This window comes from Dysidea avara, chromosome 5 (assembly GCF_963678975.1).
Source record: "Dysidea avara chromosome 5, odDysAvar1.4, whole genome shotgun sequence".
NCBI classification, from domain to species: Eukaryota; Metazoa; Porifera; class Demospongiae; order Dictyoceratida; family Dysideidae; genus Dysidea; species Dysidea avara.
The window spans coordinates 28,086,648-28,112,374 of NC_089276.1; the positions used below are offsets into that span (position 1 = coordinate 28,086,648).

A 25,727-nucleotide genomic window follows, 5' to 3' on the forward strand; every position below is an offset into this window, starting at 1 on the left:
TGCAAGTGAGGATCTAGTACAGTATTGTTAGAAAACTAAAAATTTAAATTAAATGGAATGGAATGGAAACCCTATTATATGTAAAATGTTGTGCACTTGAGCTGAGCTATGACAAAGTACAACTGACGAGTATGCAATGAAGGTCATTTAGACTCATCTTAGGTCCTGTAGACAAGATCAAGGCGGAAGATTTGGACCAGTTACAGGTATGAGGATTCCATCTGCTACCACCCAAGCGTTGTATCCAGTTGAACAGTGTCTAAATACCATACAAGTGCAACATATTTCAATGAGGGCCCATTAACAAGGCAATTGTAGGCAGCAGCTTTAACATACCATACCATATACCATCATTCACTATTACAGCTACATAACTATATATACACTACTTTTGTCTTGATGTTTTTCCTACCTAGAATCCTAGATGCGATTCCTTCCCTTGACTAATGTGGAACTGCAATTTTTTTTTGTGGAAAATTTCAATGCATCCTACTGACATGCAAATTCTCTTGTAGTATGTGGATTAAAATATACACTACTTTGATGAATAAGCTAACAAAAAGATTTCAATCCTATGCCCTTACTACTGGTTATTTTGTAAAGGCCTAAGAAGATAAAATAGAGACCTCTACTAATAATTAAATGTATTGTAAATCAATTGTATACTCAATAAGCCAGAGGTGGATTTAGGATTTGAGATGTTAAGCTAGCTAGGGCATCTATAGTGGGGGCTAAAATGTGACAAATGGTTGATACAACTCATAGTAGTAGCACACTCAGCATGAGGAGAGAAGCATGCTTTATCTAGGGAATCTGGGGGTACGTACTCACAGGAATTGTTTTTGCAAATTTGGCTTTCTGAGATGGATTTTAGCAATACTATTGACTGAATCTTATTGAATAAGAATTGTGGGCTAAGTGAAATCATTATTTCTAGCAGTAGTAACTACTTATACGTAGCTTTCATTTAAAGGAGATTCTGCAGTATGGTTTGTTCAAATCAAAGGGTCTATGTAGCGACACAAATTGAAATTTTGATGATAAATATTCTATTAGAGTGTTTAACTGTTATAAGAGTATTTCAATATTTTGAGCCCTTTTCTTATGTTGATTCCTAGAAGAGATTAGCTCTTCTCTTCTCACTCTCTTTCCATGTTTTTATTGCCCATGTACACTTTTGACCCCGGCTACTATACTTGAATTCTAAAAACTTATTTTATATGTAGATTATTGTAAGGAAATATAGTAGAAATATTAATTAAATTGTGGGTGGGGCTCCATAGTGCAGATACACTCAGCCGAAAACTACATTTCTATTACAATGTGTCACAATGATGAATCATAACCTGCTAGTACTTTTAAAGTACAAATCACAAGTATAATGAAAGATCCTATATATGCATTAAATGCATGTCAATAAAAGTTTATACTTTTAACGTCATATTATATGACATCTAATATAGTCATTTATCAGGCATATGATTTAGTTAAGTTTGCTTTTTCGATGTGAGGACTTTTCATTATATTTGTGGCTAATAAATAAAGTAAATAAAAGACAACTTACAATTTATTATTGTGACACAAATTATATCCAAAGATTATCAAAAATCAGGCTTTTCGACTACTTTTGACCACAAATTGCTCCACTCTAAGTAGGCACCAGCCTATTATGCCAGCATAATTTTGAGCATAATAGGTGCCTGAAAGTATCAGGCATAATGCTAGCATAATAGGCAGAGTAATTGTCATACTGTAAGCAAAAATGAAAAAGGTTGACTTACAATAATAGAACAGTTGATGTCACTTATATGGCATTAAGTAGTTATCTGACACAATTGTTATTATAGTATACAATGTAGCCAAATTCTTAATGCACAACAAGCACTTTTTACATTTAACCAGTTGTTCATAAGCCAAAGTTTATTACTATCCATAGAAAGTAACAAAACAGTGGAAATTTTTTGAGCATAATTATGAGCATAATAGGAAAAAGTTTTGAGCACTGCAGCATAGCATAATAGGCAAAATTAAAAGCATAATAGGCTGGTGCCTAACTCTAAGGTACTTTATACCTTTTGTTTGCTTTATTTATTAGCTACAAGTACAATGAAAGGTCCTGTACATCAAAAAGGCAAACTTAACTAAATCATACGACTGATAAATGACTGAATTAGATGCCATATAATATGCACATGACATTTTTCATCATATATACCTGTGACTTTGTAGAAAAGTGCTAACAGGTTTTGATTCATCATTGAAAAAAAGGTCATCACCTGCTGACAATAGCTGCCACCTCACCAACTATATTTCCTTCCTTATTTATAACTAGATATATAGCTTGCTACACTGCTCCTGAAATAGAAATGTAGTTTTCGGCTGAGTAGATTAGTATTATGGAGCCCCACCCACAATTCATTTAATATATTTCCTTACAATATCTACATATAAAATAAGTTATGAAAATTCAAGTATAAAGCTGGGGTCAGTAGCTACATACCGTAAATGCAACTGCACCTGTACTGTAGCTTCTACAGTAAAATTTTGATGGAGGTGCTTCAGCCCCTCAAGCCCCCCCCCAAAAAACATCCTTGATCAAAACAGCTACAAGGTAACATAGATACAAAATGAAATAAATTGTAAGTACATTGTAGTATATGCAATAAATTTAAAATATACTAAGTCAGATGAAACTGTCATTGTGACACACTTAAAATAATCATGTGCTTTACTCTATGGTACAAATATATATACAAACATCATCTGTCTAGCACTGACAAAGCTGTCACAAGGCTGCATTGAAAGCAAGAGGTGGATAATCAGGTGAACTATAGACAACAGCTTTCAGAGTTGTTGGCAATTCTTTAATGATGGTGTGTAACTTTGAGAAGTTTGTCTACTCCCTGGACTTCGTGACCAGCACTGTGTCATCACTTTTGTCACCTAGACCACAAGTGTCTTAATGCATAACAAAGTATTGACTTGTTACCTGTTGAGGATAACCAGTAGGTGGTTCCAGTGTCTTGTTAGTAGTGATAAAGGTGATCACCTCTTCATTAGTCAACCCAACATAAGGTTGTTGTCCATATGTGAACACCTCCCACATTACTACACCAAATGACCACACATCAGTTGCCATGGTGAACTTGCCATACATGATGGACTCAGGAGCCATCCACCGGATGGGTAAAACTGCACGTCCATGTACCCTAAACAATGGTAATGATGACCTAGCTAGAACACTGGAAGTCAAGCATTTACATAACTGTGAGCTAGCTAAGCATATACATGGAATTGAGGTAGACAGTGCTATATAAACAGAAAATAAAGCACACAGAAGAAGTACCGATGCAACATGACAGGTATCAAGGCCACATGTTGAATTTTTTGGTGTACAGCAAAACATTTGGTTTGATACATTGTTGAAATCATCTATAGCATGTGAAAATTGCTGCATCTTAATTATCATGCACCAATTATATGTATATATTGCATAAAGCGCACTTGGCAAGGTTTTGCTTGTTCATTACAAGTAAACACAATCCTTTAGCTACCTGTAGTAATCTGTAGAGTTGATATCTCATGATAGTCCAAAATCTGCTATCTTAATTTCCAGTCCTGTAGCAACTAAGCAATTCCTTGTAGCCAAGTCCCTGTGTACCAAACCCTGGTTACTAAGGTACTCCTTCCCTTCTGCAATCTGCTCCACTATGTGTAACAAGTCACTCAGTTGTAGGAAACATGTCTCTTTTTCTGATTCATCACAGTCGGGGCCCAAACCAATGGCAGAGCGAAGGTAAGAGTTGAGATCCCCAAGGTCCATGTACTCAAATATCATACAATATGGTTCTATTATAGTACACACTCCTAATAGTCCAACTATTCTAGGATGATCCAGTTTGGACATGAATGTCACCTCTATAGGAACAAGGCAGTTGTATAATATGTGTGTGACATATAATGTACAGTATATATATAGTAATGAAACTACAGAATACTCTTAATTAATTTAAATAGCTACTGCAATTGTCATGACTTCATGAGTTAAGCCCGAAGTTATGACGTATTGATGTTACATAAATCGAAGTGGCTATATTTACGGGCCCGTAATGTAGGATTTTTTTGCTATATTTACGGCATTCCTAAGTGCGCATGTGCAAGCATCTTGTGACTTACGGTGAAAATATTTACTGCGGTTTTCCAAGTTCTTGCAATGCAAAGCGTCATGCGCTAATAATATGTGTCAGTATGCGCAGTTCTTTAAATACACTTGTAATGTTCTGTGGCTGTCCAGTTGTATGCGTAGGCATGCCTAAAGTCCTGTGGGTCAGTAGTCTTCACTGAAAACCCACTGCTGAACAACTGCACACCACACGCTTGTACAACGCATGACGCTTTGCATTGCAAGAACGTGGAAAACCGCAGTATTTAGCCAGTCGTTTGTTGTATAACTCGAGTATCAAACACACTAGTTGTATGAAGGTAGGTTTTTGGGTGAGTTCAAGGCAAGCTAGGGTTGGAGCGAGCGAAGTGAGCGTCCCGGCGAAGCTGGGCCAACCCTAGCTTGCCTCAAACTCACCCAAAAACTTACCTTCATACAGACAGTAAAAGTCATCATTGTGTTTAACAGGCAAACGTCAGGTTAACATTAGGGTTAGAGTCGGGTTCAGCTTTGGTTTCTTCTTCACTTCACTGGTATGGGTTAGACTATATAGTATTTTATATTAGTAACATTTAAATAGTACAAAAACAAAAGGAATAGCCAGCAAGTACCGGTGGTACAGTGGTAGATTGTGGGTACTCCAAACCTGGATGTGTGGGTTCGAGCCTCAGTCACATCACACCTTTTTTCTTCATTTCTTATACCTTTTTGTGTCACGATTTTCTCAAAGTTTTTAAATAGCAAATGTAACAAGCTAAGTCACGAGATGCTTGCACATGCGCACTTAGGAATGCCATAAATATAGCAAAAAAATCCTATGTTACGGGCCTGTAAATATAGCCACTTCGTACATAAATTATACATATTTTATGAGTTCATCTGTATCATAAATTTAACTTATGTAGTAGCATTTTGCTATCAATAAAAGTTTTCATTTTTATCCAAATCTTGTGACGGTATTGTTCCCAGAAATGAAATGCAAAAGGTTAAATTCCTGCAAGTCAAGGGCATCAGAGTAGGTGTGACCAGTGAGACCAAAGCCTCACCACTTTTTAGCTTTAAAAAAAACTTTCAAACTTGATGAAGCCAAAACCAAAAGTAGTAAGTATGAAATATTTAATGGTAACAATTGACAGAAACAACACATATCTAACCTGTTTTTTACTCAAAACAGCTTCAAGTCGACTTTTTACATGTTAAGTGTCTCTAAAAATAATTGTATATTCAGCTTTCCTGTGTTTCTCTTTGCAGCTATTTTGGAATCATTCCTTACAGCTTATCTAAACTCAAATGATAAGCTTTAAGAGTTAGACAGTATTATGGAGGTGCTTTTTGGCAGTATCCAGTTATGTCATTAAACACTTGTCAGGTAGCTGAGCTAACTAGCACCTTGCACACAGTGCTAGTTACAGCCCAAAACTTGCTTCTCAAAAATTTCTGGGAAGGGGGAGACATTCCCCCAGACTGAGCCTTACCACTTTCACTTTTACTCTGACGCCCCTACTGCAAGTGTATGCAATTTAGTTAGATAGATTTGGCAAAGCCGACTTATAGCTTACACCAAAACAAAGAGTTCCTTCAGTTTTTGTATTCTTTACCTCTAACTTCAGTGGCGATAATTGATGAGTGTCACCAGTTATAGTGTGATTTTGGGGCATCCTACACACCAATGCCTGATGTTTAGTTTTGCTCTGATTTCCCGCAAGTTTGAATCTCACTTATGTATGATAAAAAATTTGGTGGAGAAAATTTTGATGAATCCAATACCACATTGTCTCCATCTTTTTATTAAGACTTTACAGGACAAGTGATGAAGGTCTGTAAGACTCCTGGTCCTACAGCCTGTTAAAAGATGTTACAGAAAGTATGTTTGAAAAGGTGGAGTAGGAGAAATTTAGTTTGTAAAAAAATGGACAAATTTTTTGGCAAGTTGAAACTGAATTGCCAAATTCACCAAAACTTTACCCCACTAAAATTATACATAGCTAACTTAATTCTTTCCGTTCCCAAATATTCTTTGATTATATGCTTACTTTTTTCACATTATTTATGCCAGACTCTACATTGACATACCGTAAGTTGGGAAAATTTGTCAAAAAAATTTTTTTCGTCACTGGCTGTATCAACGAAAATTAAAATGACATTATCTATATGAACAATTTGTACATACAAATATTAACATATGTGACCGGATTTGCGAAAAGGTACCTTTTACACACATTTTACGTACCAGTAAACAAAATAATGTAACTCTTGACTCCTTATACTGATTAGCTTCCTCTTAGCATCAACATGCAGCCAGTTACTGTAGCTATACTAATGGAAAATTTCAGGCAATTATATGTCATAATCAAAACAATATTAAGCTTCAAAGTTCAAAAATTGGATCAAATTTTGTGTGTGAAAAAGGTACCTTTTTGCAAGTCCGGTCACATATAGTTCTTCTGTCAAAAATATTTTCGTCAATTAGGTTAGTAACGAAAATACATTTAATACATGAAATTTTAATAATACACGAAAATTTTCTACATCAACATTTTCCTGATTTATGGGTAAAAGGTGTAAAAGTGAAGCTGTGTAGCTGCATGTAATACAGATGCAATGCTAATAACTTTACAAGTACACAGAAAAATTTGGAATTTTCAACTAGAGTAGGGACCATAGCACATCGATAAAAAGTACTGAAATAAGCTGGAGTAGTGCACGATATTAAATCACAGTAAAACAATAAGAAGTGTTATATCCCTACTGTGCATTTCCATTATGGTATCTTGAGCACAGTAGGGATATAACACTTCTTATTGTTTTACTGTGAATTAATATCATGCACTACTCCAGCTTGTTTCAGTACCTTTTATCGATGTATTATGGTCCCTACTGTAGTTGAAAATTCCAAATTTTTCTGCGTACTTGTTTTTTAAACTTTTTTTGTAAATAATAATTATGACTGTTGAACCCACGCATACTGCATTTGAAATGGCGCCATGCACCCCAATTATCGTCTGAAAAGTGAAGTATCCATTACGCTTCGTTGTCAGCTATGTTCAACCTGTTACACAACATTTCAAATCAAGAACTGTTCGAAAAGCACCTCTGCAATCCATGCATACCGAAAGAAAGAAATAGTGCCGCGCGACCCAGTTATATCAAAGTGAAGTATACATTACGCTTCGTTGTCGGCTATGTTCAACCCGTTACACAGCAGTATGAATCAAGAACTGTTTGAAAAGCACCTCTGATATCAAAATAGCTACTATGATGAATACAGACGATTTCCGTTACGAAGGGAAGCCATCACGTGCTATCACCAAATCAACACTTTTCGCTGTCAGCAAAGATGAATGGAACACAAAGGAGGACACTGGTAAGTCCATGAAGAATGCATTGTACATACTGCGGTATGCCAAAAGGCACCTGTTGGGCCGAAGTGATGTCAAACAGTGAAAAAATCAAGCCCATAGCCTTAGCCGTTATCGAGTTACGCTTGTCTGGAGGCATCAGTCAGTTACTTACTTACTCAGTCAGTAGAAAATTCCGTTTAATAAATTATTTTTAAAATTCCGTAGCAACTTGCTGAAAGCGTTTCGGGTTGATCTGAAAGCTTGTTTGGGCTTAGTTTCACCTAACCAATACTGCCTGATTGTCATAAGGGGAAATTGAGACAGTTTTTTGGGTGATATTATTTCGTGGGCCACGCCTACTCCTTTGTGGTCCCTACTATACACTACTATCGTAGTGTATGATAACAGTAGACAATCCTTGTAAAAACAGCTTGGCTGTAAAAGAAGGCCCATTGATGGCAACCAAATTAGCTGATATCCGGAGCAGCCAAAACTGAGCGTTAATACTATTACTACTATGTAACCAAAGTAAACAAGGTTTTAATATCTGACCATTATTGATTGTCAGTCTTGTAGCAAAAAGGCAATGAACCTTATAATAATTTTTTTTCTTTAAGTGGTTGACTGCTCTATTAGAATATCCATGTTCAGAACATAATATGACAATATCAACTATGTCCCAGTAGTCTCATTCAAAACATGCATGGTAGGATTTTTGAATCATCGTCACGTAGATTCTGCTAAAACCCCAAGTACCACTTATACTAGTATTTTCCAATGTAAACAAAACAATTGTTACAGTTATACTGTATGTTGATATTGACAGGATGAGACTGAGAAATAGAATGCATAATTGTATGGTTTTATAATACAGTAACAGGCTAGTGAAGAAATGATGGCTAACTAGTTAATTATGCACTACAAATTAGGGCATTGGCCAACTTCCTCAACACTGATTCGCCTCATGTTAGATGAATGACTTAGTATGGATACAAGTATTGTTTGTGTCTGCTACGAAATGAAAACTTGTTGCACATCCACGAGCTGAGGTACTAAAATATGTGAATTGTGGTGAGGATTGCGTGCTACATGTAAATAGCTCACAGCAGTGACTTCAACTTATTAATTGCTTAATTTAAGGGGTACACTTTATTTCCTCAGCAGCGTGACCAACTATGGTATATTGCTATATGCAACAAGTACACAAAAAATTAGAACTTTCAACTAGAATAGGGACCATAATTATATTATATATATAGCACATCGATAAAAAGTACTGAAACAAGCTGGAGTAGTGCACGATATTAAATCATAGTAAAACAATAAGAAGTGTTATACGTATCCCAGTGCACTCAAGATACCATAATGGAAATGCACAGTAGGGATATAACACTTCTTATTGTTTTACTGTGATTTAATATTGTGCACTACTTCAGCTTACTGATGTGATATATATGGTCCCTACTCTAGTTGAAATTCTATTTTTTTTTTGTACTTGTTAACTTTTTTTGTATTATTATGACTAGTGAACCCATGCATACCACATCTGAAATGGTGCTGCGCACCCCAGCTATATCAGTTATTGTCTGAAAAGTGAAGTACGTATCTGTTGTCAGCTTATGTTCAACCCGTTACACAGCATTTCGAATCAAGAACTGTTCGAAAAGCATCTCTGCAATCAAAATAGCCACTATGAAAAATACAGACGATTTCCGTTACAAAGGGAAGCCATCATGTGCTACTGCCAAATCAACACTTTACGTTGTCAGCAAAGATGGAGGACACTGGTAAGTCCATGAAGAATGCATTGTACGTACTGCGGTATGCCAAAAGGCACCTCTTGGGCCGAAGTGACGTCAAACAGTCAAGCCTGTAGCCTTAGCCGTTGTCAAGTTACGCTTGTCTGAAGGCATCAGTCAGTCAGTTACTCAGTCAGTGGAAAATTCCATTAAATTTTTTTTAAATACCGTAATAACTTGTTGAAAGCATTTCGGGTCAATCTGAAGGTTTGTTTGGGTTTTGTTTTGCCTAACCAATACTGCCTCATCATTGTCAGGGAATATTGAGGCTGGTTTTTGGGTGATGTTATTTCATGGGCCATGCCTACTCCTTTGTGGTCCCTACTAATCATACTGTATGATTTGTTGCCTACTTTATTAGAGTGTATAGGCATTCAATAACAATTGTTCAAAATGGCTACCCCTCTCTATGCACAGCATACAGAAGTTTCACAAAGTAACTGAACTTCTGTTAAAGTATATAAATAGCACCTCATGATCACTAGTTTATCACTGTTAATTGACTTGGACCAAAATATATTACATGCACAAGAAAGCACGACAAAACATACATGCATTAAATGCACTTGCAAAACTTGAGATCAAATGGAAAAGTGCAATTTATTTTCCATAAGCACAGTTGAGATTCTTGAGAACACTCAACTGTACCTACCACCACCAAGACAGCTGGATGGCACATGATGAGTAATCAGCAGCGTAGTCACACAAAAATTATTGGTAGTAAGATTACTCTCTACAAACAGGTTGGAAAACCCACAATAGGAGTGAAAAACGTGTGAAATCAAAGGTGGTGGCCATGAAATTGCTGCAGTGATGTTGATAATAAATTTTATAAATGCGGCCATTTTTAAAATTTATTATCATCCATATCAATAAGCTAGTACAATCCCAACTCAGCTGTTTAGTGCATATTATGTACTGGGTTTCAATCCACAACATACATATATAATATATGAAGGCTCCAAAAATAATTTTTAAAACATTTCCTTGCTTGTGCTATACTGATAATGATAAATCACTCAGAGCTTGATCTCATATAAGCTTTATTTAGCATTTTGGCCGTGAGCCTCGCATGCTTTATTATCAGTATATCACTCATGGCAATGCTTTAACATACACAAAAGTATTCTACAACCTTTGAAAAACTCCACCACAACAACATTATCATCCATAGTAGCATCAGTTTTTAACTGCTTCACCGCTACAATAGTAGAATCTTCTCCTTCAATTATATTAGTTGCCATCCCCTGGTAGACCCATCCAAATGCTCCCTCACCTAACTCTCTAACAAATTCAATCCTATCTGAGGAAAACTCCTTATCATGAGGACTAGATCGCGCCAAGGATTCTACTCGATCAAATATTGGATTACCAGTTTGATATTGCTCTGCCATCATCTGAATAGTAAAGACAACTTCTTGTGTTTTGTAACGTCGATAGAACCACACTATGAATAATGTCATCGTCACTGTAATAACTACAAACACTACAACAGGAACTGCCACTGCTGCTGCTACAGATGATGATTCCACAACAGTGTTTGGTGGTTTACTAGGAGGGTCTGTGTCATTAAAACATCCACCAGTAGCATTGAACATTGAAGAAAATGCTTCAAACGGAAACTCTGTAATGCCTGTAAATTCTTTTTAAAAATGAGAAAAAAAACTATCAGAATTGTAATATCTTGTGAGTGATTTAGTGCTCAATAATATGCAGATACACACATTATAATTTTTCGTGTAAATAACATAATTCAGTTTTTGTTACAAAATAAATATGAGTACAAAATCAATTAGTATATAATGCTAGCTATGCCAGTACACCAGCCATATCTTTTGTTCAATTTAAGGCAAAGTGTGACTATCTGGCTTTGATATTGTAGCTTTGAACTTTCAACTATGACACATCAAGTATTACAAAATAGGGATGCCACGGCATAGAAATTTTTATGTCACATGTCATAGAGGTTTATGTCACGACATGTATTATGTCACGACATGAGCAATTCTTAAAGTTTCAAAACTGAAGCTGTTACTTATATAGCTATTTTGATTCAAACATGCAAAAATATGAACTTAAACATCAGCAATATTAAATATGACATCAACAACCAACAATTGCTCATACTCATCTGTCAAATTTCCTCATATTTATTGCGATAAAAATGAATGGAAAAGTGTGCATTATTAGAAGACAATTATGTCACGACATAAAGAAGCCTATGTCATATCATACCATGGAGCTTTATGTCACAACATGTTGTATGTCACGACTATCGTGGCATCCCTATTACAAAAGTGGAGAGACAACACTACCATTGTACCAATGCCAAGATACTCTAATAAAGCAGTCATACAGTAGTAGTAGTAGTACAACAAAGTAAAGAGTAAAGCACATTAGGTTATTGTGCACTTGCAGATAATGCTTTTATTTGATGTATTCTGTCAGGAGTTATATGATAGGCAGTGTTGGGCAAGTTACTTTGTAAAAGTAACTAGTTACATATTACATATTACTTGCAACTGAACTATTTAGTTACAGTTACATATTACCCATTAAATAAAGTAACTGTAATAATATTACATATTATATTACTTTGTGTCCACAGCCTTAAGCTGTCACATGTGAAACTACCACCTTATCACGTGACATGATTGCGCTGTTGGACAATATGCAAATTTTGGTTATAAGTAAGAAGCTGGTGAATAAGCTTCATTCAGTAGGCCTCGTTACTTCGCTGTGGCTAGGCATTACTCAAAGAGATTAGTAACTTCGTTACTTATAGTAATAATATTACGTAATATTAGATTCGTTACAGTAACTATATTACTTAGGTAACGCGTTACATTTGTAAGTAAAGTAGCTTGCGTTATATTACCTGTTTTTATAGCGTATTTCGTTATATTACTTTGTTACGACAAAAGTAATAATATTACGTAACGCGTTACATAAGTAGCGCGTTACTCCCAACACTGACGATAGGCTTTATGTAAACTCAGTCTTCAAACGTGACTGGATTTTGGACAAACGATCCAAATCGCACATTAGAAGTTTCGAGATAAACGGTTTTAAAGAATTGAAGCCAGCATAACTCTCCAAGGATAGCAAGCACGCGTATGAAATTTACACAAAAGATGCATCAATCTGTTACCTTTCAAGCCACTTCCAGTACCTGTAGCTGCTTGTACAGTTTTTCGTCAAATAAGATAGAAAATCTGAGCAGTTGGACGAGCGAAGTAGTATCACGAGTGCTCACAAAGGGGTGGAGGCTGGGGGGTGGCGGGGAGGGCAAAAGATAGACCTCAAAATGGAGGCAGACCACGATTGGAGTCCAGACACGAGATTACAGGGCTGTGCTGGCTCCTTAGTGGCTGATATGTAGCAAAATCTACAGAGAACACGTCTGGCCAACATTACAAGGCTGTCCACCAGTAAACCACTGATTCTTGCCAGGCCAGGTCCTTCACAAGGCCTGAAACCGCCATTTGGGCACTCCACACCACCCAGAAAAGACGTCTATTAAAACCAGCCTCGTGTAGTTTGAGTAGTGCTGAGGGTCAAAACTTGTAGTACGATAGTGTAGCTATCCACTGGTGGTGTTAGTTTGATTTTGCCTGATGTGCGATTTGGTTCGGTTCTGTAAAATCTGGTCACAAATGTACTTCAAATATACTTCAAATGTAATTTATGAGTAAGTTTGGCTGAATGAAAGTTTCGCTTCAAACATGTATATAATAGCATACACCAATTAATCCCGGATGGAGCATTTGGGGAAAATGCACCCCCCCCCCCCCCTCCTCACCTTGTGGAGTAGCCATAGCTACTTCTTTTGATTAAAACTTTAAGTCAGGCCAAGATCAATTTATAACTCATGAAAATATGCACATTTTACTAGCATTTAATGTTACAAATTCACCTAAAACCAAGGCAAACTAGCAGTGAAATTGTCACCAGCACCTTCGTGTGTACTAAGTGTCTCTAAAAATAAGCTGTTGCTTTCATAGCCTTTTAAAGTCATAAAGTCTATCTGCAAAAGCCAAATAGCAAAAATCAACAGTGAGACATTAAGAGGTGATTATTTGCTGCTTCAAAAATGCAGCAACTAACAAGAGAATCTGGTTCTCTCCAAATGCCTGTTTGTGCCCCTCCCCTTACTAGCTCCTGGATCTGCCCCTGCATAGGAAGCTAAGCCAATAATTGCTATTGCTCTAGTTAATACTACTCAAGTACTCAACTATACATTATATATAGAGCCAAGAGTTCTATACAAACACTGCCATGAGTTCACCATTATATTGGTTAATGGGTGTTGAATACAATTCCACCTGTTGATAGGTGTTGAATAATATGGTGAAGCCTTTATTTTAAAGAAAAAAAGTGAAGTGTTTATGTGTACTCTACTGATTTTTTCTGCATTCGACAGAGTATTTTAGTGCAATATTTCTTCACAAGTTATTGGGGTGGTGAATAATTACCTAACTAGCCAACTTATTTGAGTAGTGTGTCATGTGGCCAAGAAAGCCAGTGTACCAGTGCAACCAGACCAAGCATGTGTAATTGGCAGGAGAAAATGTGATTTTTCACACACCATGCATGGTCCCTCTCCAAAGCAGTTTGTTTTTGCATTATAGCTGTCTGCCAGGTACGACAGGCCATACACCAAATTTGATTAAATTCGCTTCTACCATTCCTGAGATATAGGCACACACTTTGTTTGGTGTATCATGACATGCAGCACACAAACACTATTGGAATCACAGGTGGCCACACTGCTCTGTTAGTGGCGCACCTAGCTTCTTAGTACTATTACATAATTACAATGATACTGCACTATAGGATGGAACAGTTTGCCAACATTTCAACTTCACCTATCTAGACGTTTTATAGGGAACTAAGGTACAGTATGAAGCTAACCTGTACAGAGAAATGTTGGTTTTCAGTGTACGCTTACACATTGACATTTCCAAAAAATGTGCTTATAAAATAGGATTTATCATCAGCCAAACTATAGTTCAATAGTAGTTGTCCAACAATATGTAATTATTATAAAAGCAGTTACAGTATAACTATACACTGAGAATTAGGCATTACCTCTTGATGATCCACTTCCACAGAGTTTAGCAAAATACAATTCTACTGGATCAAAACTTTTTCTTGCAGTGAATGCATTTATAGTAAACTTGGTAACAACTCGTCTGCTCTCATTGAAGGCAGAACAAGGGTACACACTGAACACTCCTACACAGTAAATAATACAATTCATAAAGTATAAGCTATGGCAGAGTTGGTCAGTTATGTATCATTATGTGTGAGTGCATGTATTGATAACCATAATACAGATATTGGGAAACTGTTTTGTGGTGTCACAATACATAGGGAAGCAATGCATTGTGTTTATAAAAGCTATAGGTTCTTGTGGGTTCTAGGACACAAAATTTACAGGTATACAATCCGTACATTGGAATACGTTGATCCTAAGAGCCAATAGTTTGTCACTGCACAACAAAAATAATAATGATGCACATACGTATCTCAATGGAAGTGTTTGGTACCACAAACATGTTACTTGGGTTGTGGATTAGTAGTTATATAATAATCATAATTTCAGAGGAAATTGGCTGTTATATCCAGCTACACATGTAGATTATACTTTCTGTTACTAGTACTATGATTCTTGCATACACAACCCATTTTATACATCGGTGATGTTACACTTGTTTGGGCCCTGCAACTTTGTTACTATTACTCTGATTCCTTTTAAACCACAAAAGGTTTGAGATAAGATTGTTAACCTTTATTGTTTTATCAAGAGTTACCAAGAGTTAACAATAGAGAGAGAGGCTTGCAGTGTTTTCCTCGTGCTTTTAGTCTTCACCTGACGCTTTTTCTTAGGCTTTGGCTCTTCACTCTCCGCTGTAGCATTTCTTTTCTTCATGGTCACGTTGTCTAATCATAAGATCACTACACAAAAAATATAGTATTGATACTGGTGCTTACTCATGCGTTGCCATCTTAACCACACCTTTGAACCAATTATCGTGTCTAGCCAGAAGCCATTCATATGGTGTGCTCATTTTATACAGGCCTATTCAGCATTAGACACTCTCCCTCCCTACTATTATTAACTCTTGGTTTTATGATAAGTCTAATATTCCAGAAGTTCATTATGTAAAGATTTACAAAAATGATTTCTGCCAAAAACTGTTTAGTTTATAGTGTAAGTTGAAAAACTCCCAAGTCTTGAACATGAACAGTGTAACCTATCTTTGTGACACTTAGTTATCCCAGAGTCATATTATGTATATGTATACAGTATTTTAAAGAATTACAAGATTACAAGCATTTTATGAAAAGTGTTTAATGATTGGTCACTTAATTCTTGCAAACCAGGCCAACAACCGGTGCATGTACCATACTCTACTTGTCTACCATGAGGATTATAACTTGGAACAATAGGCAGCTCCTTCATCTTAACAATCTAAGCATGTCATATATAAGGCCAGGCAAACTTGATTACTTGTTTTTCATCCACAAAAATTTGGACTTCCTCGTTGGTGGGAGATCATATCTCATTATTCATTATTAAAGAAAAATATACTCCAAATCAAGCTGTGTGTTACAATGAAGTTAGCCTAAAGCCTTTTAAGAACTTATGTTTTACCACCGTTTCTGAGATACAAGTGACATTTACTGTGTTGTAAAATGATAGCCAGCCTTCTTAGCATCAAAATACATGTACGCGTGATTGATAACAGCAATAATGAAATTAGAGGCGGTGGGATAAAAAGGGATGAGGGTGAGGATGAGAAATAATTAATCGAGTTTGTCTGGCCTAACTGTCTATCTACATAGTTAGCTCAATGTTGTCTAAATGATGAATCATCCTTAAATGTACAGGCACTGATCCATACAATTGACATTATTCATTATTTTACAGATAGCTAGCTATAGGCCATGACATACAGTACACATACACTAACTACGTAAGTGCATGGTTTCCCGGCAGTTTGTGATGATCGCATTACAATATGGGATCACCACAAATAAATGTCTAACTAACTATATAGCTACCACTCACGATAAGGGCAAGTAGGAAACACATACTTGCTGAATGGGATGGTCATGTAAGGGTGTCCCATTATAGTGGTGTCCACATGATGTTCACTGTCATGTCCTACAATAATATTAGAACAGTTACATGTCATACAAGCTAGTTAACTACAACTACTGAATATCAAGTTAACTACCTCCAAACATGACAGGAAGGTTACTCCAGTGAAACTGATACTTTCTGGTACAGGGAGCAAGAGAGCACCTTCTGGTGTTCTCAGGAAGGCGAGCTCTACTTCGCCATTGTCTATAAATACGACTTTTTCTACAGTGAAGCAATATTAAAAATAGTACTAAATAGCCACTCCTACTGCGCGAAACAATTCTCACCGGTTGCTGTTTCCACTCCTGCGAATTGGTTCACGTCATTTGCTGTCGAGTACATGTACAAAGGAATTTCTTTCACTTCCTGCATATCACCAACTTCAGATCTGCCTACTAACAATATCACTAGCAGTAACAAACACCGACCCATAACACGACCGGTCAGTCGAATCGGATATTTTAGTAAAATGTTAGCGCGATTGCTGTTGACCTGCTTCTTGCTGTCTCCGCTCGTGGCAGGCGAGTGTCCTCAAGTCGCAGCTAGTTTTGGTGACGATTTGGATTTGTCATCGCTATGGGTAATACTGGACGACGGAGAATGTGATATCGCCAATGAAGCCAGTGGAGCCTGTAAGTTTTTAACAAGGTTGAAGGGCGGCAATTAGTGATGACCGCGGTTTATATAAAGCTGGGAGATTTACTCTCCTTAGGTTGTAGCCAATGTAGGGAGTTAGTGGTATTAAAGGTTCAATGCCTAGAAGAAACTGGATGCTCACAACACTGAGGCCTAGCTAGGATGGCTGCAGAAATCACTCGCTAAACACACTCAAATTAATGCTTACACTGTACACTTGCTATGGTTACTACCACTACAAACTAACACATGGGACTAGCTAGCTATCGTGATTCATGTTCACGCATTCTAGTTCAAGGGGGTGACACACAGGCAACCGCGGCCAAACTCTAAATCACAGGTCAAATTCATACCAAGTCAATGGTCAATGGCAAAAATTTCCAACCCACAACCAAAAAGTGCTGAAATATCATTGCTAAGTCACAGGTCATACACTCAAAAGGCTCTTAATCTCAGTCAAAGGTCACAGCAAAATTTTGGTAAGTCAAGACTTTTACCACGGTCGCAAATTTACCTACAGTGCATACCTACATGACACCCCTTGTGGTTTCACAAAGCCGGATCACTTTCTTATCTTTTGAGAGTGGCTAAGTCAGGAAACGAAAGGGTCTGGTGAACAAGACAGGTTTAACAAGAAGGTGTGACACTATATTACATCATTTTCCATAACACAATCCGAATTTGTGTAGGGCAAAAAGATAGGGGAAATCAATGTAGGGCAAGCGTTTTCGAAGTATTTCTGAGCACTGTAATACTGCATCAAGTAATCACTACCTGAAATACAAACCTTGTAGTCATACTTTATCAGTACTCGGGATTTACTGAAAAAGAATAACAGAGTGACTTCTGTACAACTAGTTTATGAACGTAAAATTTAAATTACCTCCTAAAAACTTACTTTAGCATATTGAAAGGTAGCTTATTTACCATGCATGAATTTATTTATGGTTTTAGTCCTGAAACTACCCGTTGTTACCGTTGCTTGATTGATAAGTTCCAGTTGACATCGCATTTCTTTTGCCCTACAAAAATGGCTGGTAATTTGTGCATGAGGTGCATTTTTATGACCACACCTCTTTGTTAAATACTTCTATAGTATTTTTTCTTCACTCAGATTTTGGAGACTCTACTATGCAGCTTCTGATCATTGCAAATGTTACAGGAAAACTTATAGCTAGATTAGCAAGAATGCTATGCATGCTGTTACTCTCTCTGTTGTTGCTTAACATCAATTAGTAGCTCTGCAATGGCACCTCCACTATGTATAGGTTGCAATCGATGGCATTATAGCTACACACACACACACACACACACACACACACACACACACACACACACACACACACACACACACACACACACACACACACACACACACACACACACACACACACACACACACACACACACACACACACACACACACACACACACATATGAAGTTGTCTATCTCAGTAGTCATTAAAGAGTTGTGTATAGTACCACAACCCCTGCATGAATTTGATCACCTCACACATTGATTCTTTTGATATATAAATGTTGATCTTTTGTTTGCACCTTCGTGTTATGGTAAAAACATAAGAACTGGTGGACTTCTAATAAAATACTCAATTTCTTATTAAATTCATAGAAGTTGTTTTTTTTTTTGGTATCTGTGTGCCGGCCTCACAGAAGCATATATATAAGATGTGGGGTGTTATGGTCAATAGAATTTTAGCAAATCCAAAAATTTGTTAATACCCCTGTGTACCTACATAGCTGGATTCGGTTGAGTACTCTGCATGTTATTAAAACCAAAGACATATGAATGTATCCTAGCATACCAGAATTAAAAACAAAGTGGTATAGTATCATTTTTTGATAGTTAATATGTGTGTCTATTGAGTTGTAAAGCTTTAACTAACACGTATGGAATTTTGTATGGTAGTGAATATCTGGTCCCCTTTCATACACCCAAGTTAAACTGAGCACTTACACTGAAGGCAGGCATACCAGTATTTTAGCATGTTAGATCTGTACACAATAGACAGATTTTTTGATGGGGTAATATTAATACGTATTACTAAGCTAGAAAACTGCTGTATAGGGGGAAAGTTTCAATGGCGAAACGTTTGTGGATTTTGCAGTTTTGTCAACAGTGAAAGTTTCCCCGTGAATGAGTATCTGTCCGGATTGGTAACGTGTGAAATAAAGGAAAATTCTGTAGCAGCCCAGCTTGTTTTGTGAGTCATTGTAGTCTTGTATCCAGACCGCTTTTTCCTCTTTTGTATTTGGGTTGGGAAAAAAATGGTGTATTGTTTACCTGTTCAGCTAAACGCTTTGAGCTGGTGCCACCATACTATTGTCCACCGTGAAAGTTTAACCACAAATAAGTTTGTTTACCCTCTACCGTGAACTTTCACCCATTGAAATTTTCCCCCTATACGGTAACATCTTACTTCACCTGTACAAAGCCTTTGTGGTTAGGGTGTAAAAATATAGTTCTCATCCTACTATTGTAAGCATAGAGCTATACAGTATACTTTGTGAAATTTCTACACTATAAATCTATTGTGCAGGTTAGGTAGCTGGTCCAATGAATATTTTATTGACAAAAAATTAGTGTGATCCACATCACTGATTTATAGGGACCAAATGTTTACATTACAACTTAGTGTAATGTTATCTACCTGTTGTGATATGGTTGAATAGTATGCTATGAATGTGATGAGTTAGTCATCTCCCACTATCATGTGGTGTCCAGTCTGGTCTACCTGTCTTGTGTACAGTAATGCTACACTGTGTGCCTACTACTTTCAATGACTGTTCATATGCTTGAGTGGAGTGTCCCATGGATGTGCAGTATTAGACTATTCTTTTGCACCCGCATCTATGGCTGTTACAGTAGATCCTACCATGATAATTTGAATAGCATAATAATCTACCAACATGGGTAGTGCTAAAAGCCTACCAAGATGGATATAATTACATTGTGTCGGGGAATGGTTACTGAAGACTATACCAATTCATCTAACTTAGCCTATTGACTGACTGTCTGATGTGGTTTGGTAATAAAGGTCAGTTCCAGTGGTTAACTGGTTTAGATAACTAATTGATCATAGCTCTGCTTATACAGAACTACTGTAGTTGTTAAACAGATGTTCTTACTCAGATTGCTAAGAACATCCAAACCTGGGTATATATGTGGTATGTGTAAATAGCCACTGGGAGATAAAGTATGGTTCACAATTTTATATTATTTGTCATACAGGTATAGAATTGGTGGCTGGTGGTGATGTGATTGATGCACCAAATATCATCGTGGAAGGGAATGCTTCATTGACACTGACTGCCATGTTGACTAATTCTTCTCAACAGGTACGTACTTTGTGACTGAATAATTAGTCTTTTTGCCTGTTGGAAATATCAAGAAACACCAGTTTAAAGTGAAGTATTCAGAGTGCTACAACAGCCCGACCATTTTAGATAAATTTATCTCAAGGTTGAATGTAACAGGCAAGCTTCACAATAGGGATGGTGCATGGGGATGGCAAAGGGTTGAAAAGAGGAAAACACAAAGATAAATTAACTGGATTTATGGGTTATTTAGGGCTCAAAACCGGCTAAAAGTTTCTGTACAGGTCTCTACCCACCACCATCGAGCTTTGCGACCATCCTCTGGTTGACAATAGCTTCATCAGTACCTCAGACCACCCAAAGAGCTTGCCATTGGGCTTTACTACTCGACTGCTGAATTTGACAGTGAAATTTGATAGTATACTGGTATTATGAACTCTCTAGTGTAACGTTTATGGTTAACAAAAAAAAACTGCTGTTCTGTGCAATAAGACTGGTTATTTCAGACCCTGTCAGATTTAGAGTTAAATAAATATAATGCTTCCTTTGAATACTAATTTAGTACGTGTACTTCATTAAAAAAAAACTCAGAATAATAATTTTGATGCTGATCATTCTAGTTATACAGTCATTTACGATTGACCATCATTTTATTAAAACTGAGTGCAGTATTGCTCAATTATTTTATTCCTCAAATCAGTACAACAACATTTAAACTATACTTCATGACATCTGTAATATGCACGTACCATTATAGCATAAATTGATGCACAGAAAGGATCCAAGATACTGATACACAGTAGCACAATGCTCCAACTCGAGTGCTAATATGTGTTCAAATTTTTCATAATTGTCGATCTACGCACACACCAGTGAAGTACCATGAATGGATAGCCACACCAATACTCTACATATTTGTACCACAGCCATGCCTCTGGTTTCCTCAGGTTGCTTTTCACAAGTAGATTCCTAGAAACATGTGCCAGCCACTGGGAACGTTCTGGCACCTTGTAATGCCACTGGCCAGCTGAAACATGAGACTATAGAACATGAACAGCCTTGGGCAGTTGTCCAGATATTTTCTACGCACATTTTCAATGGCATGGTGATCTTGAGAGCCCAATATTATGGGTGGAGACACCATATGACCCACTCAGCCATTTTCTGTTCATATATCAATCACCCACCCACCACCACCCATGGTGGCGTGCTTGTGTTACAGATACCGTCATGAAAAAGTTCTCAAAATTATGGTTATATCAATAGCTAGCTTGCTATGGATTGAAGTGAAATAAACACTATGGTTGGCTGCATTCATAGTGAAAATTTCAAACTCGTTGCTTTTGAAGTTATAAATATTTAAAATCGCATATCTTACAATCTATTGATGTGTGTTGATTGACAGTTTTCCCAAATTAGGTCACATTATAGTATGGAAGCCACATGTTAAACACTTTATTTCATTTATCATGTATGATAGGACCAAAAAGATGTAGCAAAAACCTATAATCTATCTTTTTTTTGTCACTAAGTGAAGGTTACTAGCTGACACTATTGTGTGTACTTCATAGATGTTCATGGTTCTGTCAACATACACCAACAACTCAGTACGAATAGGCAATGACATGACTTGTGCTGCCAGCAATACTGAAGAGCCCATAATGGGATCAGAAGATGTTGAATTAGTATTGTTGTGTAATGATACTGGGATCAGAACTGTTGAACTGTGTCTTACACTGTCCGATCAACCATTTCTGGTTGGCAACGGAACATATTACACTTTGTCATTACAATTGCAAAAGAACTGTACAGGTATGACTCCATCATTGTTAAACCTGTTTATACATGTTGCTGTGTTGTGTTATGTAGCAGTGGGAGACAATACAGAGCATACCTGTACAGCTGGTAATGAAATATTAGGTCTGTACTGCCTGACACTACGTCAGAGTGAAGTGTTGTTCAATTCTAGAATAGGAATGTGGCATACTCTAGTCAGTAAGTTACTGTAGTATTCGTGGTAGCGTAAGGTGTCCGTACAATAATGTTTCTATTTTCTGAATAAATTCACCACTCATTTTTGACAACAGTATGATAAATATACTCCACTGAGCATGTTTAGAGTAGAAATAATACACTGTTTAATGTCCATCTACTTTGTAGCTGCTATAAAGGATGGAGATTTCTGTGTCATCAACAAAGATGGCATAGTGTTCCTAGCACAAGTCAACAACAGTTTATTAGAGTTTCCAGTGTACCGTGAGCTACCACAATTGGAATTTGAGATCATTCACAACACAACCTCAGCATACCCTGTAAGGAAGACCTTATAACGGGACCTCAAATAATAATGACTGTTTAATTAGGGTATTTAATTGTGACCGTTCAATTAGAGTGTTTAGTTATATTGCAAATTGGAAAAGTTTCATGGATATGGTAAACAGTTGCTGGAAAACTTTCACAATTTTTAGAATTTTTGATTTTAAAATCCATAATCATTGACTGTATTCACAGTAAAAGTTCACACATCGGTAAAATCCACAAAACTTTTCCATTTGCAATATAAAATTGGTATAAAGTATAGTAAAAGGATAGTTTAAATGTATGGGCGAGATTGTTCAATTAAATTAGCACACAGCTGTGTGGATAATAGAGATCCAATTGGCCAATTCTATTCCATTGTGATACTGGTTATTACTGTTGTTGTTATGCACTACTATAGCTTGTGTTCCAGTCATCCTTTGTGTCAACCAATAACTCAATCAGTATGCCAACTACTAACAATATAACTACAGGAACAATACAACCTGGAGGGAGATTTGGTAAGTGTTGTTTTATCTATAAGAAATGTGTAATATATAAACTGTGTAAATATATATGAATTGTTATTATTTATGTCCATGGCCAAGTCAAGGATACAGATAATATACTAATCTATACAGATCTTATTGTTCCTTATATTTAGTGTTTAATGTCAGTCTGCCATGTTATATGGAGAAAGCTGTGCCGGTAAATGCCTTTATGACATGGTCACAACTTCAGCCCAATGGGTTACTTCGTCGTCAGAGTTTAGATCTGCAGTTCTACCGTGACTGTGTTCCTAATGGAACCAACGGGACTATCATTACAGGTAATCCTGTTGTGGTTTCTAAATAATGCATATAAAGTAATCATAGCATAGTGATAAATAGTGTAAGCATCTTTACACTGAATGGTGGTCAGTCTGCATGTCATGCATGTTATATGCAGAGTTGGGGTCGTTACACTAAAAATGTAACTAGTTACATATTACTTGTTACGTTTACGAGATGTAGCGTGCTACAGTTACATATTACTTACTGAAAAAGTAACAAGTTACATATTACTCGCTACTCTGAGGGCTATAACTAGTAATAATATTACATTTGTTCATTACAAACTATAAAGTAAGTCCAACCTTCTAAATACAAGTTACTAGCCTACAACTACAAGTGACACGAGCGAGACACGTGTTTCTCTGGTGTAGTTCAGTCACAAATACATACTTTGTTGTATCTTGGCCTCAAGGGCACTCCCCATACACTATCATTCTTTGTCCATGCCTATAACGCTATCTCCAGTCTTGTCTGGACCCAAAATGCAATCAATCACGTGCCTGGATACAATGCGCCTTAAAAGGAAGTAACGCATTACATTCGTTACAATTTCCGGATGTAACATATTACTCTCTACTTTGTCATGTAATGCGTTATATTACTTGTTACTGTAAAAGTAATATTATTATGTAACGCGTTTCATTTGTAACGCGTTACCCCAACTCTGGTTATAAATATGCATTTTAAACTCTGATTATCATTTTTTTCCTTACAGAAAGCAGCAATAATGTGGTGGTGATTGTTGTCCCAACTGTGGTGGTGTTGACAGTCTCATTACTGCTATTAATTGGTACTATCGGATTAGTATCGTATTATCATTCACGCCGTAAGAAATATGCGATCCAACAAAAGATTGTATTGTCCGAAGGAGCCTTCAATCCTTATTACACTCTACAAAAGATGCAGGCTCCATTAAAGACACTAGAACACTATGGTATTGAATATGACTACGAGAAGCTTCAGTTTGAGAAAGAAATTGGCCAAGGGAATTTTGGAGTAGTTTACAAGGCTAAGGCACCTGGACTGAAACGTGGAGCCTGGGAGTTGAATGCTGATGGGTATGTTGCAGTAAAGACATTAAAGGCTGATGCTGACTTTGACGTGATGTTGAATTTTCAAAAGGAAGTAGATACTGTTGTGAATTTTGAACATGAGAATGTAATTCGATTGGTCGGGATTTGTATTCAGGAAGTAGAAAAGACTTGTATGATCTTTGAGTACATGGATCTTGGAGCACTGAATGATTTACTGAGGACAAGTAACCCAAGAAATCCAGACTTCCTTAGGCTAAAGCCAGAAGACGTGACACTTAAAACATCACAGTTTTTACCCATATGTATCCAGCTTGCCAAAGGACTAGAGTATTTGGCTAACAAGAGATTTGTTCACCGAGACATTGCTTCAAGGAACTGCCTAGTTAACTCACAACTTGTATGTAAGATTGCTGACTTCGGTTTATCCCGAGATGTGTACGGGGCAGATTATTACAAGGTTGGTAGTGGCCGTGCTTGTCTCCCTGTTCGTTGGATGCCACCTGAGTCTCTTCTTTATGGACGATTCACTGTCAAAAGTGACGTATGGTCTTATGGGGTCTTGATGTGGGAGATATTCACTTATTCACAGCAACCATATTATGGTGCTTCCAACCAGGAGGTTATTGACAATATCCGAGGAGGTGTCCTGTTATCGTGTCCTCAACTGTGCACTAAAGAGATATATGACATAATGTTACAGAGTTGGGAGAAAATGCCTGTCAGGAGACCAACTATCAGCAATATCCTACAATTGTTGGAGGATCTGCAACAGAACAATGTCACTGTTATTAAAGATGTTGAGAATTATGTCAACATGCAAGCATTAGTTATGAACAATGATGAAGTAGCCCAATAATATATTCTGTTGTATATGATCATATAATTTTTATTGATATTGTAGTTCACAGCGTTTACATATAACATTTTATGGATGATGGCTTGATTTTTACTTTTAATTTTCTTTCTTTCAGTCCACTATAAGTTGCCTTAAAATCCTATAAAATAAGGCTTGCGTGTACGTAATTATATACGTAGATCTTATTTTTAAACTTTGTCTTTTCAGCTTGCTATTTTCTTAAATTACCAAATCTCAATCATTTCTCTAAAATTGCTTCCACTAGGCATGTTTACATTT

The 25,727-nt window shown here is 36.8% G+C and overlaps 2 protein-coding genes across 2 annotated transcripts; one reads left to right on the top strand and one right to left on the bottom strand.

Annotated features, from left to right (window-relative positions):
- Window positions 1-2,615: 2,615 nt before the first annotated feature.
- LOC136255666 (muscle, skeletal receptor tyrosine-protein kinase-like) lies at window positions 2,616-17,090 on the bottom strand. Its single transcript, XM_066048481.1, has 8 exons — window positions 16,743-17,090; window positions 16,550-16,677; window positions 16,381-16,476; window positions 14,394-14,540; window positions 10,438-10,944; window positions 3,555-3,918; window positions 2,990-3,209; window positions 2,616-2,943 (listed from the first exon to the last, which is right to left on the bottom strand). Exons 2-6 carry the CDS (start codon window positions 16,557-16,559, stop codon window positions 3,581-3,583), a joined length of 1,098 nt encoding a protein of 365 aa, XP_065904553.1. The 5' UTR covers window positions 16,560-16,677; window positions 16,743-17,090; the 3' UTR covers window positions 2,616-2,943; window positions 2,990-3,209; window positions 3,555-3,580.
- LOC136255664 (uncharacterized) lies at window positions 16,903-25,513 on the top strand. Its single transcript, XM_066048480.1, has 8 exons — window positions 16,903-17,087; window positions 20,342-20,448; window positions 21,999-22,239; window positions 22,297-22,422; window positions 22,588-22,739; window positions 23,147-23,246; window positions 23,390-23,554; window positions 24,274-25,513. The coding sequence occupies exons 1-8, from the start codon at window positions 16,925-16,927 to the stop codon at window positions 25,446-25,448; spliced, it is 2,229 nt and encodes a 742-aa protein (XP_065904552.1). The 5' UTR covers window positions 16,903-16,924; the 3' UTR covers window positions 25,449-25,513.
- Window positions 25,514-25,727: the final 214 nt, after the last annotated feature.

Excerpts from the sequence above, each read along its gene's own strand:
- LOC136255664 (XM_066048480.1), top strand. The coding sequence starts at position 16,925 with ATGTTAGCGCGATTGCTGTTGACCTGCTTCTTGCTGTCTCCGCTCGTG. Across the intron at positions 20,449-21,998 it reads TGACTAATTCTTCTCAACAG|ATGTTCATGGTTCTGTCAAC; the intron begins GTACGTACTTTG and ends TGTACTTCATAG. Across the intron at positions 23,247-23,389 it reads ACAACCTGGAGGGAGATTTG|TGTTTAATGTCAGTCTGCCA; the intron begins GTAAGTGTTGTT and ends CCTTATATTTAG.
- LOC136255666 (XM_066048481.1), bottom strand. Across the intron at positions 10,945-14,393 it reads TGGAAGTGGATCATCAAGAG|AATTTACAGGCATTACAGAG; the intron begins GTAATGCCTAAT and ends ATTTTTAAAAAG. Across the intron at positions 3,919-10,437 it reads TGTGGTGGAGTTTTTCAAAG|AGGTGACATTCATGTCCAAA; the intron begins GTTGTAGAATAC and ends TTGTTCCTATAG.